This window comes from Hemitrygon akajei, chromosome 8 (genome assembly GCF_048418815.1).
Source record: "Hemitrygon akajei chromosome 8, sHemAka1.3, whole genome shotgun sequence".
Classification (NCBI taxonomy): Eukaryota; Metazoa; Chordata; class Chondrichthyes; order Myliobatiformes; family Dasyatidae; genus Hemitrygon; species Hemitrygon akajei.
The window spans coordinates 104,741,104-104,760,739 of record NC_133131.1 but is presented as its reverse complement, the minus strand read 5'-3'; the positions used below and the strand labels follow the sequence as shown (position 1 = coordinate 104,760,739).

The window sequence follows — 19,636 nt, the reverse complement described above, 5'->3', positions numbered from 1 at the left end:
ATTACTTTTTCTGGACTCAGACTTTACTTGAATCACTCAGACATTATTCATTGAAACTCTAAGGGCTGTTGACAATCTCTCCCTAGATTTGGTGTGTCTTTTTTAAGTAGACATTCTGTGCTTAATGTTTCCCTAAGGACGTTTAAATAGTACTTGTGTAATCTATTTTATTCTTGTATAACTTTATCTACAGAGTTCTACAATTGACTCTAACCTGTTTTGGAGGTTTGAAGTCTTTAGTGAAGGCCTCCCTGTTTGTTGGTTCACAGTTTAATTGCTGATTTATTTTTCCTCTTTTTTTATATTTATTTATTTTATTTTATTTTATTTTCTTCACCCTTTTTTCTAATCTCTGAATTTTTTTCTCTCCTCTCTGTAAATGGTTGATAAATACTCTTCTTGAATTTATAATTTTCCCCTTCCTCCCCTTTTTTTTCCCCTTTCTCGTACTTTATTCTTTTATAATTTTTCGCGGGTAGGTTAGTTTTGGTTTTCTTCCGATTTTCTCTGTATTAAGTTTTATATTTCTGCAGAAGATGTTCTAATCTGTAGTTATGTTTTCTAGTGCATAAACTAGTTACTATTTGCTATAGTATTTATACGGAACTGCTGTTAATGACACAGATCTGGAAGTTGTATTTGGGTTAATTTTTTTGGTAGAGCTAGCTACTTGTTTTGGTAGCCGTCTAGTTTTGGGTTGTGTGGATGGGGTGAGTTTTCCAGTTCCAACATCACTCACTGTATTTATTGTTTTTCTTTATTGCTCAGGACATGTATATGTTTTGATTTTACGAATCTATGTTTACATCTCTGCTCCCAGACTGCTATTGTACTGCTTGACTTTTTATATGCCTGCTGCCTTTTATGCATTAGTAATTGATAATGGCTAGTGCACTTAAATTCGTGAGCTGGAATGTAAAGGGATTGAATCACCCTGTTAAAAGGAGGAAGGTATTCTCACATATCAAACAACTCAAGGCTGACATTGCTTTCCTCCAAGAAACTCATATTCGTTGTTTTGATAACTCCCGGCTTCTGTCAAAGTGGGCGGGTCAGCATTTTCATTCATCCTTTGCCGCTAAGGCTAGGGGAGTCTCCATTCTTATTAACTCAAATATTCCTTTTGAACTCCATAATAAAATATCTGATACAAATGGCCGTTTTATTATTGTTTCTGGTAAACTATATAACACTAAAGTTGCACTAGCAAACCTGTATGCCCCTAACTTTGATGATGTTAACTTTTTTGAACAGTGTTTTTCTTCACTACCAGACTTAAACTCATACTCTCTTATACTGGGTGGTGACTTCAACTGTTGGTTGGATCCTAATCTGGATCGATCGTCCTCTGTTACCAGATCACCTACTAAATCTGCCTTAGCTATCCAATCGTTTCTCTCTAATTTTGGTATCTCTGATATATGGCATTTCCTTCATCCTACTGAGAGAGATTATTCTTTTTTCTCACATGTTCACCATACCTTCACTAGAATTGACTATTTCTTACTCGATAACCAACTTATCCCATTTGCCCACTCTTGTGACTATCAGAGTATACTGATCTCTGACCATGCCCCAATTACCCTCTCTCTGAACTTTCCTGGTCTCCCTCAGAGGAACAAACACTGGCGGTTCGATTCAACTTTACTATCAGATGATGATTTCGTAAAATTTATTAAGGACCAGATAACCTTTTATTTTAACACTAATACATCACCTGAAGTGCCATCCCAGATTGTCTGGGATGCCATGAAAGCATATCTGAGGGGTCAAATAATCTCTTACACAGCAAATCTCAATAGAAGATCCCATGCAGATCGAGCAGACCTCATTAACCAGATTAAAGAATTGGATCAAATATATGCTCAAACTAAGAACCCTGAATTATCCAAGAAGCGCGTTGAACTCCAAACCAAATTTAACCTTCTGTCTACTCAACCTGTCGAACGCCAACTTCTCGAAAGCAAGAGTCGCTTTTACATTCATGGGGATAAGTCTGGTAAATTCCTAGCCAATCAGCTGAGGCGTTCCAAAGCCAAACAACATATTACAAAGATCCGGAAGGAGAACGGAGACTTTACATCGGATCATTTAGAAATTAATGACGCATTTAAAATTTTTTATTCTTGGCTTTATTCCTCTGAATCTTTGAATGACAATATCTCTGTTGATCAATTTTTACAGAATCTGAATATCCCTTCACTTTCATCTGATTTTAAAGCCAAACTCATTGCGCCTATATCATCAGAAGAAATATCTTTCGCAATTTCTGCACTGTCCTCAGGGAAATCTCCTGGACCTGATGGGTTCCCTGTAGAATTTTATAAATCATTCTCTTCACTTCTTTGTCCTCAGTTACTTTCAGTACTATCTGACTCATTTAATTACGGCAAATTGCCACCCTCTTTCAATGAGGCATCTATTATTCTTCTATTGAAAAAGGGCAAAGACCCAACAGAGTGTTCCTCATATAGGCCGATTTCTCTGCTCAATGTTGATGTAAGGATCTTAGCTAAAGTTTTGGCTCATAGATTAGAAACCGTTATTCCCTCCATTATCTCTGATGACCGAACAGGCTTTATTAAAAACCGTCTCCCATTTTTTTAACATTCGGCGTTTATTTAATATCTTATACTCACCTCCAACTGGGATTCCTGAATGTGTTATTTCCCTCGATGCGGAGAAAGCATTTGATCATATAGAGTGGAACTACCTTTTTGCAGTCTTAGAAAAATTTGACCTCGGTCAAAGTTTCATCTCTTGGATCCAATTGCTGTACCTGTGTCCTACTGCTTCTGTTTTAACTAATTTTCAGAAATCCCAAGTATTTAATCTCAAACGTGGCACCCGTCAGGGATGCCCCTTAAGTCCCTTTCTCTTTGATTTGGCTATAGAATCTCTGGCGATAGCATTTCGAAACTGTCCTGAATTGACCGGGATTTGGAGAGGGGGTGTTGAGCATAAAGTCTCTCTTTATGCTGATGACTTATTACTCTTTCTCTCAAATCCGTCTACATCCTTACCTCTAATGTTTTCATTTCTTGACCAGTTTAGCCAGATCTCTGGCTATAAACTTAATTTACATAAGAGTGAACTTTTCCCAATTAATAAAGAAGCACAAGAACTAACATTTCGTAATCTCCCTTTTAAAGTAGTCCATAATCAATTTACTTATCTTGGAATTACAGTCACAAGGAAGTTGAAAGATCTCTTTCGTGAAAACTTTGCCAATCTTTCATATACTATAAAACAGAGTCTGGTACAATGGTCACATCTATCTATGTCTTTGGTAGGTCGTATTAATGTTGTTAAAATGTATGTTCTCCCCAAATTTTTATACTTATTTCAATCTATCCCAATTTTTATTCCTAAATCTTTTTTTGATTCCTTAGACTCTATTATTTTGTCATATCTGTGGAAGAATAAGCGCTCTAGAATTAATAAAATCCATCTCCAAAAATCTAAAAAAGAGGGTAGCATGGCTTTACCTAACTTTCGTTTATATTATTGGGCAGCTAATATACGTTGTGCTACCTTTTGGTCTTTCTTCCACGGCCAACCCGAGTGCCCTAACTGGGTGGCAATGGAGTTGAGCTCCACTAAAGAATTATCTATCTCTGCCCTTCTTGGCTCTGCACTCCCTAGTCGTCTGCCCAGATCAATAGCTAATCCTCTTGTTAGACACACTTTGCATATATGGGCTCAGTTCAGGAAATGCTATGGTTTCCAGGGGTTCTCCATTTCCAGCCCTGTCGCACATAATCACCTTTTTTTAACTACTACGTACGATTCAGCATTCCATGTTTGGTACAGGAAGGGCATTAGACATTTTGAAGATCTCTTCATTGATAATCGCTTCGCTTCTTTTCAGCAGCTCTCCGCTAAATTCAACCTGCCTAATGCTCACTTTTTTAGATATCTCCAAATCCGACACTTTACTGCTCCTTTAATTCCTAACTTTCCTGAAATGCCTGTGAAAAATGCTATGGACCTATTTCTTTCCATTAATCCACTAGGTAAAGGTTTAATTTCAATTATCCGAGATAAACTAGCAGCCTTACGACGGGCCCCTGTGGATAAAATTAAAATGGCCTGGGAGGAGGATTTAAATATCTCCTTATCCGATGAGAGCTGGGACTCAGTTCTCAAATCGGTTAACTCAACCTCTCTTTGTGCTCGCCATTGCCTTTTACAGTTTAAGATTGTTCACAGAGCCCATATGTCTAAATCTAAACTATCTCGATTCTACCCTAGCATTAGTCCGCTCTGTGATAAATGCAAGAGGGGCGTGGCCTCTCTCATCCATATGTACTGGTTCTGTCCTAGCTTGGAGAAATTCTGGAAAGATGTCTTCACTATGTTATCGTGTATTCTGAATCAGCACCTAGAACCAAACCCCTTAATTGCTCTGTTCGGTTTTTGGGGCAAGACAGATTTATGTCTGGGTCCAACAAAATGCCGAATATTATCCTTTGCCTCTCTCCTGGCTAGACGCTTGATCCTCCTTAGATGGAGAGATGTTGCCCCGCCCACTCATGCGCAATGGCTTAACAACATTATGGCCTGCTTGGACCTCGAAAAAATTCATTATTCAGTTCTTAAGTCGGATCTAAAGTTCCATAAGGTCTGGGGACCTTTTATCGAGTACTTTCATAACCTTCCTCTTGACTAGGGTTTTTTTTCTTTTCGGTCCCATGCTTTCAGCTCCCTTTTTTTCTGGTAGTAGGCATTATTATCCTCTGTTGCTAAGTGTATTCACAGTCTGGGAGTTTGACTGTCCTGATTTATACTCTCTATATTGTGTTGTGGTTGGTCTGGAGTTGTTGCTGTTTTTTCTTGTGTTGTGGGGCTTGGGGAAGATACTAAGCTTACTTGTCTTTAATTTAGGTGCTTTTTTGTTAAATTCTCTTCCTTTGTAGCATATTGTCATTGTATGCTTAATTTTGCACTGTATTAATGTTCCTCATTGGGATTTGGGGTTTTCAATTTGTAAAATGTTTTGAAAAACTAATTTAAAAAAAAAAGAACATGAAATGAACAACCTTCGAGAAAGAGTCCGTAGGTTGTGGGAACATTTTAATAATGGGGCAAGTGAAATTGGGTGAAATTACATCCTTTGGTTCAAGAGCCTGATGGTTGAGAGGCAATAATTCTTCCTAAACCTGATGATGTGGGTCCTGAGGCTCCTGTACTTTCCTGATGCCACCATTGTTTTTGGCCAAATCAAATATGGTAATGAATTGGGAGATAGAAGATCTGATTTTATGATACCACAACAACAATCTCTCACTCAACGTCAATAACCAAAGAGATAATTATCAACTACATAAGGAAGAAGCCGGATGTTCATTAGTCAGTCCTCATTAGGACATCAGAGTTGGAGAGGGTCAGTAGCTTTACATTTCTTGGCATTATCATATCAGAGAAACTCTCCTGGGACCAACACATAGGTGCCATCACAAAGAAGGCACAACAGTAACTCTACTATCTTACAAGTCTGCATAGATTCAGTATATCACCAAAAACAATGACAAATTTCTATAGATGCACAGTGGAGAGTAATCGAACAGGTATAATGACATGGTATGGAAACAATAATGGCCAGAACTAGAGAAGTCTACAAAAAGTGGTGGGTATAGCCCAGCCCATTACAAACAAAGCCCTCGCCACTACTGAGCACACTTACATAGCGTGCCGCCATAAGAAAGCAGCAGCCATCTTCAAAGACCCATACCATCAGGGTGATGTTCTCTTCTGGCTACTTCCGTTGGGCAGGAGGTTAGGTCCCACACCACCAGATTTAGGTACAGTTATTACTCTATATCAAGCTCTTGCACCAGCATGGATAACTTCTCTCACCTCAACAACAACTCGTTTCTACAATCACTTTCACGGACTCTCAAGAACTCATGTTCTCAATATTTTTTATCTATTTGCACAATAGTCATTGTTTGCCTTTGTTTATATATATTTTTAAATAAATTATATTGCATTTCTTTATTGTTGTGTAAACGCCTGCAAGAAAATGAATCTCAAGGTAGCATATATGTATTCTGATAGTAAATTTTGGTTTGACTTTGATTTTAATTTAAACAAATAACCAAATGATTCTTTTAAAAATAAAATGTCCCTAAAAATGCAAATTGATATTACTTTAACAGGAGATACAGCAGTTAATTGACCTCTTTGATAAATCGGACCACTCTAATTCCTTCCTCCTCACTTTATTCATAAATGTACAGACATTTAGTGGATTCATTCCAGGCTCTTCTGTAAATGCTACTACATAAATAATCTATTCTTCCATTTTTTAAAAATCATGACATTCTTGGCTACAACTTACTACTATAGACTATCTTTCAAATGATAATAAATTTAAGAATATTTAAAAATGGGCAGCTAGAATAAAAATATGTATATATTCTAAAAACAGCTATTACACTCCAAGCAATCTGGTGAACAAATAACAAACAATGGATCTTGCTTTATGTCTAGCCAGACATATTCACTGATGCAAATAAGAAAGGTCACTTGTGCCTTGAGGCAAATCTTCCAACAGAAGAACATCATTTGAGAGCATCACTTGTTGAAATGTTATCGTTCGTATTTCTTATCTGCCAGGCAACAGTAGTAATTTCTTAGAATTCAATTTAAGGTAATTAGCACACTAAGAATTGTTGTGGCAAATAAATAAAACAATTTCTCTAGTAGCAACCAATCTAAAACATGTTCCTCAAATGAAACCAAACATTAGTTAACAATAAACATCTTTACCTACACATATTTATCCACATAAAAAGCATTAAATTCTTGATCTGAATGATAAATAACCTAAAATTCTGGTGTATTTTAAATAACATCACTATGAAGTCTGCTACAGATAAATATAAAACTCATTTTCAATCTTTAAATATTTTTTCCACAGAATTATATTAAGAGATTCTTTTTACATACAAAGTCAATAAATTGTCTAGACAGATGGTCTGCATATTGTATCTAGATAATATATTGCTGATTAGAAAATGAGATCAGTCAAATTGTGCACTTGAAAACAAACTATATTTAAGGAAACAACATTATTGAATCCTATTGCTCACTTTAAAAACACCATATTTCTTCCCTTGACCCAGAAGTCCTGTACTGCCTAATATATTTTGAGACAAGTCCTGTTTTAAATCCTTCATGGTATTATCGAAAATGAATTAAAAATAGCTCTAAGCAAAATTCAGATGCTTCATTGTGATCAAAATAGAAAGATTAATAAATCAAGTTTCAGTATGGCAGGCAGTGCACATCTGGCTCGAAATGTATGCACGTTTCCTACTTGACTTGAGACCTTGGTGAGCCAGAGGTCAAGTAAGGTTTGCAGCTGAATATGAAGTCCATAGGACGATGAGGGATCCTTGTTGTCGGTATACCTGTTGCACTGTGCAGTGTGGAGAACATAGTGGCAAACCCAGACCTCTGATGATATGTGAAATTCTAAACAAACGATCCATCCCCTTTACAGCACCAGAAGGTCTGTGGACATTCCTGGTCTCTATCCATTACTCTTGTACCCTTAATCTGAGCCTAAACTATAATGTTGCATGCAATCTCCTTGATGATGGCTTAATTGATGCCAATCCACCACTGACATGTCCAGTCTCCCCAACACCAGCTAATATTTTAAGGTTTCTGGCACACTCCTTGGGCAATGTTGTGTTCAATCTCTCATTTATAAACTTCCAATTTCATTAGAAGATTAAAGAGCTTGGGTAAAATCTGTCATATGAAATTTTATGTTTGGAATGGTCTGAATTAGAATCCCTCAATCCAGAGATAATTGTGCAAGCTGCTTTTTCCAGCGTGAAACTTACAACTATAGTCAGTAGGGAGAGCAGACCCAGTTCTCCATCCCTTTATGAATGAGAAATCTGGGCACCATGATCACAATATCCTTCCTATTTCTTTTGATTTCATGCAATGTGCAATTGTATTTGAGCTTTTGTACACAGAAATTCACTGCCAAATGTTTAGATTCTTACCACAAGTCCAATCAGTCCTTTCAGCATAACTGGTGTTCTAGTTTGTTGACTGAGAGGTCAGTCTGAGCCCAGAATAATATCTATATCTGTGCTTGGTCTGATTGCAGTCTGGTCTTATAGAATTTCAAGTGTAAATAAGGAAATTCTAAACATGCTTACTGTATCATCATACAAAAGTCAAGACCCTGTCTTCTACCACTTTCTTGTTCCTTCAAGATTGCAATTTAAAATTTCGAAAGTCTAACAGTTAAATTTCAGAAGCCTAACCAGTCTGCATTACTGCTGTTTTCTACTCTCATCAGCAAAGAGAATTCTGCCATTTCCATGACAGGACCAGCAGAAAATTCCAGATTAACATAATCTACATCCAAATATTTCTTCAAAATAGTCTAACTTTAAATTTTATAGTTTATGGTCTAAAACACAAATTCCTTCTCCTTCTATGGGACAATGTTGCATCAGTTTCTCCAACAGAATTGAAGAAAACAATTACAGAAATTAAAGCAATTTTCATATTTTGTTATGTTCTAAACAGCTATGTGGCACTATTCAAAGTTTTCATTACTATAAATTTCTAAATTAGCATAATAATTTCACATTTGATTAGGTCAGTTCAATGAAAAGACACAGAGTCAGCAGCAATGCTCACCTGATCTGATGTGTAGGCCACCAGGTTAGACATGATCATGTTTTCCGCCGTATCAGAATTATTTGCCCGAAATAGTGTAACCATCTTCCTTTTAGCCGCAAGAAGTGCCACCAGTGTACTTTCACTGGCTGTGCTCTAAATAAATAAATCATGATTTTAAAAATGATTTACAAAATCAAAACATAGAATGCAGAAGGAATTTTAATCAAAACATAAAATGCAGAAAGTATTGATCAACCGAGGGAAAATTTCTGGAATGTGAAAAAGTGTTAATATTTCAAGTCAATCATCTTTCATCAGAATTCATCTACCAACTCTTTCTTTCCATAGAGATTTCCATAGAGATTGCCTGACCTGCCATGTATTTACAGCATTTTCAGTTTTTATTCAAATTCCAAAGCAAAAGATAAATATTATTTTGTGTTTGGATTATTAAAAATATTAAACTCATGAATTAATAACGTTGTGTAATTTGTGTGATACATTATGGCATACTTTCCTAGATAAGATGCACAAAGCACTATTTGGTTGGTCTTCGAAAGGTCATTAAACAGAAAAATAATTAATCAACATTAATCATAGAAAATACATTGTACACTGGCATTGTGGGGAGGTGGGGTTGAAAGGAGAGGATGGATAGGAATGAAAGATGGAAGGAGGGTGATAGATATACACTCAGTGTTCACTTTATTAGGCATATTTGTACACTTGCTTGTTAATGTAAATATCTAATCTACCAGCAACTCAGTGTATCAAAGCATGTAGACATGGTCAAGAGGTTCAGTTGTTGTTCGAACGAAACATCAGAGTGGAGAAAAATGTGATCTCAGTGACTTTGATCATGGATTGTTGGTGCCAGATGGGGTGGGTCTAAATATCTCAGAAACTGCTGAACTCCTAGGATTCTCAGGCACAACCGTCTCTAGAGTTTACAGAGAAAGGTGTGAAAAACAAGAAACATTCAGTGAGCAGCAGTTCCGAGGACAAGAACACATTGTTAATGACGGAGATCAGAAGAGAATGGACAGACTGGTTCAAGCTGACCGGAAGGTGACAGTAACTCAAATAAGCACATGTTACTACAGTAGTGTGCAGAAGACTTGCACAACATGTCAAAACTTTAAAGTGGGTGGGCTACAGCAGTGGAAGATAAAGTGAACACTGAATGAATATTATATACAGTATGTGTATGATTCATCAGCCAGGAAGGCAGTACTATAATGCTTTGTGGAGAGCAAAGGCCATGTCAAGTCACAGAAGATGTCATGGTCATCCACTGCAGCCAAGACCTCAGTTTGAGAACAACACATACAAAATGCTGGTGGAACACAGCAGGCAGGGCAGCATCTATAAGGAGAAGCATTGTTGACGTTTCGGGCTGAGACCCTTCGTCAGCACTAACTGAAAGGAGAGATACTAAGAGATTAGAAAGTAGTGGGAGGAGGGGGAAATGTGAAATGATAGGAGAAGACCGGAGGGGGTGGGATGAAGCTAAGAGCTGGAAATGTGATTGGCGAAAGTGATACAGAGCTGGAGAAGGGAAAGGATCATGGGACAGGAGGCCTCGGGAGGAAGAAAGGGGGAGGGGGAGAGCACCAGAGGGAGATGGAGAACAGGCAGACTGATGGGCAGAGAGAGAGAAAAAAACAAACAACTAAATATTGTCAAGGATGGGGTAAGAAGGGGAGGAGGGGCATTAGGATTTGAGAAATCAAATTTTGGTTCGGAATGCTGTTGTTCACTTTAACTGTTTGCATGATTTGTATTTTTTTCTTTCGCTTGTGCAACAAGTGTTGGCCCTTTATTTTTGTTTTTATTCTTTTTTTTCTCTAAATGGTTTCTTTAGGGTTTCTTGCTTTGAGGCTAGCTGGGAGCAAGAAAATCATAGTTTACAATTTATACATTCTTTGATCATAAATGTACTTGAACTAATAGTAGTGCTGAGGGTTAGAGGATGAGGAGGTAGTGAGGGAGAGGGGAGGAGAGGGGAGAGAGGAAGAGGGAGGGAGAGGGAGAGGGAGGGAGAGGGAGAGAAGAGAAAAGATTAAAAAATTGTTGGATCTGTGGTTTCCCTCTGGCATTGTGCAGATCAACTCATAGGTGGATGATAAGCATTGTCTTATTTTCTGTACCACTACTTTGGTAATCATTTGTTTTTCTTTCTGCATTCTAATAATTTAATAAAATTATTTCTTGTGGCCATCAACATGTGCATACAGGAGTACCTCCTTTGGTTGTCAAAAACTCATCCTGCTGAATTGGAAAAGAACACAGAATGAATTTTAATTTTTTTTTACATGACCTTAATTAAATTCATAATCAGAAAACATGAAAGCAGCCATTTTTCAGAATTAACTGAAAAATGGTGAGATTAACTCTATTAAATGTGATCTGTCCTGGGCTAACATATTGATGTAGTTACAAAGAAAGCATGGCAGGGGCTATATTTCATTTGGAGTTTGAAGAGATTTGGAATATCAGCAAAGACACTTGCACATTTCTACAGATGTACTGTGGAGAGCATTCTAACTGGCTGCAGCACTGTCTGGTGTGGGAGGTGGTGTTGAGGGGCTACTGCACAGGATTTAAACAGAATTTTTCATACTCAGTTCATGGAATACGCTTGAGTTGTCAGTTTTCTAAAGCAGAATCAAATTACTTGAGAGGGAACAAGATAAACATGGTAAAGTTATTAAAGGCAGGGAAATATTATTTGAATTTAGAGTCACATTTTTATTTTAAATATTTCTATCCAGCTTTGAACTTTCTTTTGAATTTCTACCAATGAGATTTACAAATCTCACCAAATTCTGGGAGGGTTTCAGAGGATTGGAAGGCATCAAATAGGACTCCTTTATTCAAGTTGGGAAAAAGACAAATGGTGGGGGATAATTGTAGACTACTTGGTTTAACATCTATTGTCAGCAAGATGCTAGAGTCAATAAGGGGAAATAGCAAGAAGGATACAACTAGTAGGGTATCCCAGTGATTAGCTCTTGATCTTCAATGATTAACTATTTATATCGATAGTCTGTAGGAAGGAGCAGAATATAAGGTATCCAAGTTTGCCGATGACACAATAGTCTGAAAGGCACATTGTGAAGAGGATGTTGTGATTCTGCAAAGGCATATAGGTAGATTGACTGGGTATAAACTTGGCAAATAGAGCTTAATGTGGGAAATTATATAGTCATGCACATTAATAATAAGAATCAAAGGGCAGATTATTACAATAACTGAACATAGAAGAGAAGCTGAAGCCAACCCATATCAGCTCTGATCATATTGAATGACAAGGGCGGCTTGAGATACCAGATAACCTATTCCTGCTCCTATTTTCTTGTGCTCCTTTGTTTAAAACAGTTGCTTGACGAATTTCTTTTTCTGTGATCAAATTTCAAACTCAAACAAAATCAAGAGTTTTGTTAAAATCCTTACAGGTGAAATACTTTGTAATCTTGGATGGATGACCTGTACTTACAAAGAAATTTCAGGCCTGCGTTGCTTGAACTTCATTATTCATGGTCAACTGTTGCAAAATTTGGACTAAAAGAAGGAGCCCTTCTGACTCAGATCTGTATGTGGTGAGGTACTCACTCTCCATGAGTCATTACAATTTCTGCCCTCTTAGTGATTTATTTATCATTGTATATCAAAGAGCACTCTGCTTTTCAGAACAATTCTCAGAGGGGAAACTCATAATAAGTTGCTATGATACGTTTTTCTCCATTGCTGACAGAGTACAGACAACTGTTGCTATGGTGAAACAAACAAAACAGGGAAGAAATGTGGTTCAAATGACGCACATTCTCTCACATCAAAAATCGATTGATGCATTTTCTTTCCAATTTGTGTCTTTTTCAAACGCCTGCTGAAATGTATCTGTAATTTGCTCACTGCTGGGTGACAAACACAATAGATGGCAAAATTACATTCAAGCACACACGCTTTGCCAACGTCAAAATTACATCTAAAAACAAAAATGGATTTCTGTTGTCCGCTATTATGCTGCCTGCGATTTCCTCCCTCACAGGAAATTTTTATCAGTAGCAGCTCCACAGATTCCAATTAAGTTGAAAGGTTTCTTTCTATCACAAACAATTAATAATTATGTGCAAACCAAAATTTCAAATAACCACAGCTTCTTGAAAAGAGAATGACATTTGCAAATGATAAGCATCAAATAATGAAGCAGATGTTCCACTAGCTGTGATATTTGAGCTATTTTTAATCAAAATAAAGATAACTGCTTTTGAAGTTATTGCATCCCCTACCTGAAAGTGTCTATCATCTGTTTGAATCAATATTATTACCACTGTCTAAGTTTACTTTAACCATGAATGACTCACAGGAAATTACAACAGACTCCTCAATACATATAAAACGAGAGGCCTGGCATTGTCTCGAAACTTATCTGAAATCAAACTAATAGCATCAGAGAAAATGAGTCTGAGCCCAACTACTAAATCACTTTCCTCTGCTAGAGTTTTATTTTGTGTCCACAATGAAAGGGAGTGGCCATCCCTTCAGCAAGAATCTCATTCAAACAGTAGCAGCAAAGCTAATCTTGGTATGCTGCAGTATTTTTAAAAATTTGGCTGTCATTGCTATCACAATCTTAACGACTCTTAGATCTAGAGCAATAACCACAGGATAACAATAGTAAACTCTGTTGATTAGTGTGAGAGGACCTCCAATTTCAGCAATGTTTATGCCATCTTTAATTGTCTGTGAGAAAGCAAGCTAACATGCACGGTACTGTTAGGTAGGAAGTTACTTGGTTTTGGCTCAGCATTGATAAAGGACATGCTATATTTCCATGCTAATAGGGCTTGGAGGTGAATCAAATCCAACATGACGATAAACTTTATTCTTAAAGATGTGAGATACTTGTAAGGTGCTAGAGAAGCTGAGCTAGTTATTGCAGAGCAAGTTGTAGGTGGCTGCACGGGAGTCACCTGTTGCCAGTAGTAGTGGGAATAACTGGTCAGGCAGCCTGTAAAGTCCTGGATGGTGTTAAGCTTCTTGATCTCCTCTCATTTGAGCAAATTACAAATCTTGTAGGTAATGGAAAATCTTTGGAGAACTCATTGCAGGGTTGCCAGTCTCTCATTTATTCTTCATGTAGCAATTTCATCACACAGGTCAGCTCTCCAGTGCAACAAATGTTTTGTCATTATTAGACTTCAGTTAAGTTTCACTCATATTATCGTATCTTCTGCATCAACTTAATTGCATAGTCCCAGCCAATTCACAAATTAAGGGTGGGGGTAAGCAGGAGGGGGATGGTGGTAAAGGAGTTCAGAATGAGCCCTTACTATGAAACCATAGAGAGAAAATACTTGACAGCCAATTACCGTAAGTGCCAACCCTCTCTTAATCGACTATCACAGCTAATAAAATGTTTCTGCTCCTGACATTCTCAAATATAATTATTCCAAAAGAAACAAACAAAAAAAATTCACAAAAAGACAAACGGAATCATTTACAAATATTCAAATAAAAACAAACAATTTAAAAAAAATCTAAAAATACTCACTCTAATTCCTCAGAGCCACTCCTTTACATGGTGATGAATAGTAGAGTATTCCCTGTACCTTGTAAAAGTATTCAGTCCCCATCCCTTTGTTCATATAAGTGACTATTACAACTAAATATTTTGGTTGATTTAACTGAGAACTTTTATTTGTGAATCACATGTTCTTTTTTTCATAGTAGAGCCCAAAATACGGGGAAAATTGGAAAGCATGGAAAACTAAAAATTCAAAAAGTGAAGTGTCAGCAGTTCGAAGTATTCATCCCCCTTTACCAAGTACTTGGTTGAACCACTTCCCGCAGTTATTACGGCCTGTAGTCTTTTTTGGATAAGTCTCTAATAGCTTTGCACAACGTGATAGAGCAAGAGTTCCACATTCTTCCTTGCAAAATTGCTCAAACTGTGCCAGGCTGTGGACAGCAATCTTAAGGTCTTACCAGAGATGTTCAATCGGGTTAAGGTCAGGACTCTGACTGGGCCACTCAAGGACATCAAATTTCTTCATTTGAAGCCATGGTTGTTCTGGCAGTTGTTGCCCTGCTGAAAGACTAATTTCTTCGCCATTTTAAGTTTTCTGGCAGAGGCTAGCATGTTTTTATCCAGATCTCACTGTATTTAGCAGCATTCATCTTGCCATCAATCCAGACCAGATTTCCACTCCCTGCTGCTGAAAAACACTCCACATGGCACGTCGCTACCTCCATGGTGTTGCCTGGCTGATGTGCAGTATTAGATTTATGCCACATATACCACTAAATAAAACATAATCCTTGCCCATAAAGACTTTGCAAAGGGTCACTCAGAAGATACAATAAAAATGTGAAAGAAGGTCATGTGGCCAAGTGAGACTAAAGTGGAATTTTTTGGCCTCAACACTAAGTGATATGTGTGGCGAAAAGATTACTGTCCATATAACCTAGGACAGGTTGAGTAATTTTGCATGGAGGAATGGACAACTCATGTTCCATCATATTGTGCAAAGCAAATAGAGACTTACTGAAAAAGACTACTGGCTGTAACACCTGTGGGAAATGGTTCAACCAAGTACAGAGCCAAGCTGGATGAATACTTGTGAACTGATGACACTTAAGTTTTGAATTTTTAGCTTTTCATGCTTTACAATGTGTCCTGTTTTTTTGGGCTCTACTGTGAAGAAAGGAGCATGTGATTCACAAATAAAAATTCCCAGTTAAATTGATCAAAATCCCAGGTTGTAATACTCACTTATGTGAACAAAGGGTTGAAGGCTGAATACTCCTACAAGGCACTGTATCTACCTCAGATGGTTCAAGCAGGTTGGTCAGTGCAAGCACTGGGTGGAGTATTCCTCCAGCTTTGTACTCAGTTGTTGGGACTCCAGATGTAGCATTATTACACTGTCATCTAAAAGCAGTCAGGCCAGTTAGGATTTCTGCATCTGTACACTCATATGTGAATGCCTCAAATGTCCCACTTATGTGAAGCAGCGCTCTGATCAGCTGAAAATTTCCAGGTGTTCTATGTTCTTTAATTATAAAATCTCAAATCTCTGTATAACAGAAATTAGGCTAATTGATTTATAATTCCTTTGGCCCCTCATTTTTTAACTGGTTGAGTTGCTAGATCCTTACAACATGAATTAGAGGTTCTAAATATTTGTGGTCATAAATTTATTTGTGTTTTTGTCACTAACATAGATGATCAGCTTCTATCTCTGCTATTGGCAGATTCCTCCAGCAATTTATTAAAATTCACAATTCATGCCATGAGCTACTCTTTGCCAAAGATCAGTCTTTTTTAAAAAAAAGTGCACACACGAACGATACACACTCAATTAATCCATTACTGCTTTTCCAGCACATTTTGAGCAATTCTAATAAAATAGAATTCACTTTGGTCTTTTATTCAAATTGTTCTTGCCTGTATCACTCCACCGCCTTCACTCCCAGTCCCAGCTAGAAACTCGTCAGGCAGGTTCAGCATCTTCCCCAGCCAGTCAAGCATCACCGTCTCCAATTCCGTACAGGCAGGGCTTGCAGCCTAAGGGTAAAGCAGGAGTTTAAGGTATCTCTAATGATCTTAAATTTAAGCCATCCTAATGACAAAATAAAATAAATTTTTAATAAGGAACATCAAGTAAGCAAAAGCACACATAAGGTGGTGTATGAGAGGAGCATACTGCAAAGGCTATGGAGCATTATGGATAATCCCTCTCATACCCTCCGTGACATACTGGATAAACAGAGGAGCACTTTTAATAACCAAAGTGCACCACAAGAGATCCTTTCTCTCTGTGACTGTATGAATCTGCAACTCCTCCTCCTTAAGTATATATGTATATGGTTTCATTGCACATCTGTATTTTGCACTATTACTTTTTAATCCCCATTTTGTATTCTTTTTCATACCTCAATATTTCATATCTTTGTATTTCAAAGTATATATTTCTGACTGAGCAACCTTGCAATAATAATTTCCTTCAGGATAAATAAAATTTTATCTTATGTCATAATACTGAAGTTTGCAATGAATTGATATTGCTGGTGTGGGAGTAGCAGCCAGAAAGGTCCTTGAAATAGATTTTAGTCTGGTCGTTACTTGAACTGCTGATAACAGAGAAGTGTCATTATATAGTATCTTCACAAAGGTGCTATGTGATTTCATGAACAAAGGCGCTGTTGACAGTGCAGAAGAACAAATCTTCAGGAAAGGCTGCTTCTGTAAGCATTGGCAAAATCTCAAATCCCAAGGAAAAGGTCACTAATAATCAAGTAATTCAGCTGGACCTGTAAGATCCTGTGGAAGAGAGCACTCTAATATTAAACTAGGTTGTACATTGTCTCTTCAAAGTGCTGAGCCAAGTTGAAATTTTACATTTACTTGTTAATCCCTATTACATTACATCCAGCAGTCAAAACACACATTTGTCAGGTTAGAGGGTGGTGGTGGGGAGACTAATGCCAGAAATATGACATTCGGTACTGTAATGAGTCTAAATTATAGCTGTGCCTACTCTTACCACTGCTGATCCTGCTCACCCCGTTCATTAAAAAACTGCACAAAAAAGTCACTTCACATTTTCGTTTTTAACTTTCTGGGGAAGTTGGGAATAGCAGATGGAAAGGAAGACAGGAAATATGAGACAAAAGACGATAAGATGGGTGAGGAGTGAAGAGTGGAACAGAAAGTGGAAAATATAATAAAAGGATAGAGATACAGTTCATGGATAAATGAGCAAGAATGGAACAAATGAAATTAAATAGGATTGAGGGTTGGTTTGAGTCTCCTAGCCTCATTATTGGGGTTTATTTTCCAGACAGAGGTGAGTTTCTCTCTTCATCAAATGCAGTAAACTTTCACTTACTGGAGTGTGATTTATGAACCTTTTCTGCCCCAGCCCTCTTCTACTTGCTCAATGAGAATAGTGGATGCAAAAAAGGTTTCCTTCGCTTCCTGTCATGAATTCAAAACTATGCCTTTTTAGTAATGAGTGTCACTACTTGATGTTTGATATATCAAACTTTGCCAATGAAAGCACCTGTAGTACTTGTCACTAAATAATGGCAGAAATATAATAATCTAAAGAGAAAAGTAGTTCTGTTATTCCAGAATATCATGCACATAAAAATAAACACAGATGATGGAAATCTAAAATACAACAGATAATGAAGGAAATATTCAATAGGTCAGGCTGGGAAGAGAAAGTGAGTTAACATTTCACCTTTACCAGAACTGGGAAGGAGACAAAAGAAGTCTGTTAAGCTGCAGGGAGGCTTGGGTTGAAAGTTGCCTCTGATGGGGTACAGCCAAGATAACCATGGAGATAAGCTGTAAACAAGATTATCTGGTCAATGAATAAATGAAAGCAGTTAAGAATGAGAACATAAACAGAAAAGTTGCAAATACAGAACATGAAAACATATGCAGTGCATCTTCCACTTTCAATTAAAAAGAGGGAATCCTAACAATGGAAAACCAGCTGAAAGCCCTTGGTAACCCCAGATCCTGGAATAGATCCTGGAATAGAGGCAGATAATAGTTGATCTCTGTACTCTGAATAGATTCTAAACTGCTACTTACATGAAACAGAAAACAGAGATTAATAGTTTAAGTTTTTAAATTTTTTTATTGAGTTTTCAATGGTTACAGAAGAAGAAAAAAAGTTATCAACCCTTCCCCCCTCCCCTAACCCCTCCCCCCTAACATATCCCTATAGAAAGAAGGAAAAAGAAAGAGAAGAAGAAAGAAAGAAAGAGGAGTCAGCAGGAGACGCTCATGGAGTGAGCACTGTTTCAGATTCGCTCCGTAACCTTTACTTTTTTTAACCTATGATCACCCTTATTTAACTTATTTTTACCTACACCAAAAGATTCTTGTTACTTTTTTGGACTTATCTTTAAGAGTTTATTGTGAATTTTTGAAGAAAGGAATACAGAAATGGCTCTTAGATCTAAAGGGCGAGAACTCGGGAAGGATCCTAACGGGAACGGGAAGAAGAAGACGACTGATTCTAAGGGCACTGAATTGACTTATGAAATGTTATTGGAGGTTTTAAATCAAAAACTTGAAGAACAACGATAAATTTTTAAACAAGTTATAAAGGCTTTTCAAGATTATATGGATAAGATGGATTCAGTAGTTAACCAGCAGCAAGTTCTAATCGCAACTCTGCAAGAAGACGCTCGGAAGCGAGATTTGATAATTGAAAAACTGGAGCAGAACTTACTTTCAATGATTAAACAGGTGGAAACACTTAAAGCCAAGAGTGTCGACTTTGAGAATCGGTCCAGAAGACAGAACCTACGCATACTTGGTCTCCCGGAAGGTATTGAACAAGGGGACCCCTCGAAGTACTTTGCTCAACTTTTAAAGGATGCGTTCCCTTCTGTATTCCCAGACAGTCCTCCGTTACTCGATCGCGCTCACAGAATTATGTGTCCATCACCAAGTGCTTCAGCTAACCCACCGGTTGTAATTGTCCGATTTCACTATGTGCATGTTAAAGAGCAACTTATTCGTGTGGCTCGGCGTGTAGAGATGGTCAAATTTCAAGATCACAATTTTCATTTAGTAGAAGATTTTAGTCCAGAAGCAATGAAGGCAAGGCTTCTTTTTAAACCTCTGATGTCTGAATGTTATGAGAAAAATCTAAAACCTGCGCTCTTATACCCAGCAAAGTTCAGAATATCACCTCCGAATGCACCACGGCGTATTTTTCTTTCTACATCTGAAGCAAGAAGCTTTTTGAATGAGAACTTCCCTACTGCTACGGACACTCATTTCAAATAAATGAGTGATTTTGATCGTGCAAGATGGTTTTTATTTCCAAAACCAGATTTTGTTTCTGGCTATTGGTGTAGGTTTACTCTATATTTTATACTCTAGTTAAAGTTTTTTTTTCTCGACATGCTAATTTTTTTATTTTACTTACTTCAACCACTGTAC

The 19,636-nt window shown here is 37.4% G+C and overlaps 1 protein-coding gene across 4 annotated transcripts in view; it reads right to left on the bottom strand.

Annotated features, from left to right (window-relative positions):
- Nucleotides 1-19,636, bottom strand: part of ddc (dopa decarboxylase) — a 105,036-nt gene that overhangs the window by 65,651 nt on the left and 19,749 nt on the right. For all 4 annotated transcript variants that reach the window (XM_073054339.1, XM_073054341.1, XM_073054342.1 and 1 more), the window contains exons 4-5: nt 16,112-16,231; nt 8,677-8,811 (exon numbers count right to left, since the gene is read on the bottom strand). In XM_073054339.1, coding sequence (XP_072910440.1) covers nt 8,677-8,811; nt 16,112-16,231 — 255 coding nt within the window. The remainder of the gene's footprint in view (nt 1-8,676; nt 8,812-16,111; nt 16,232-19,636) is intronic.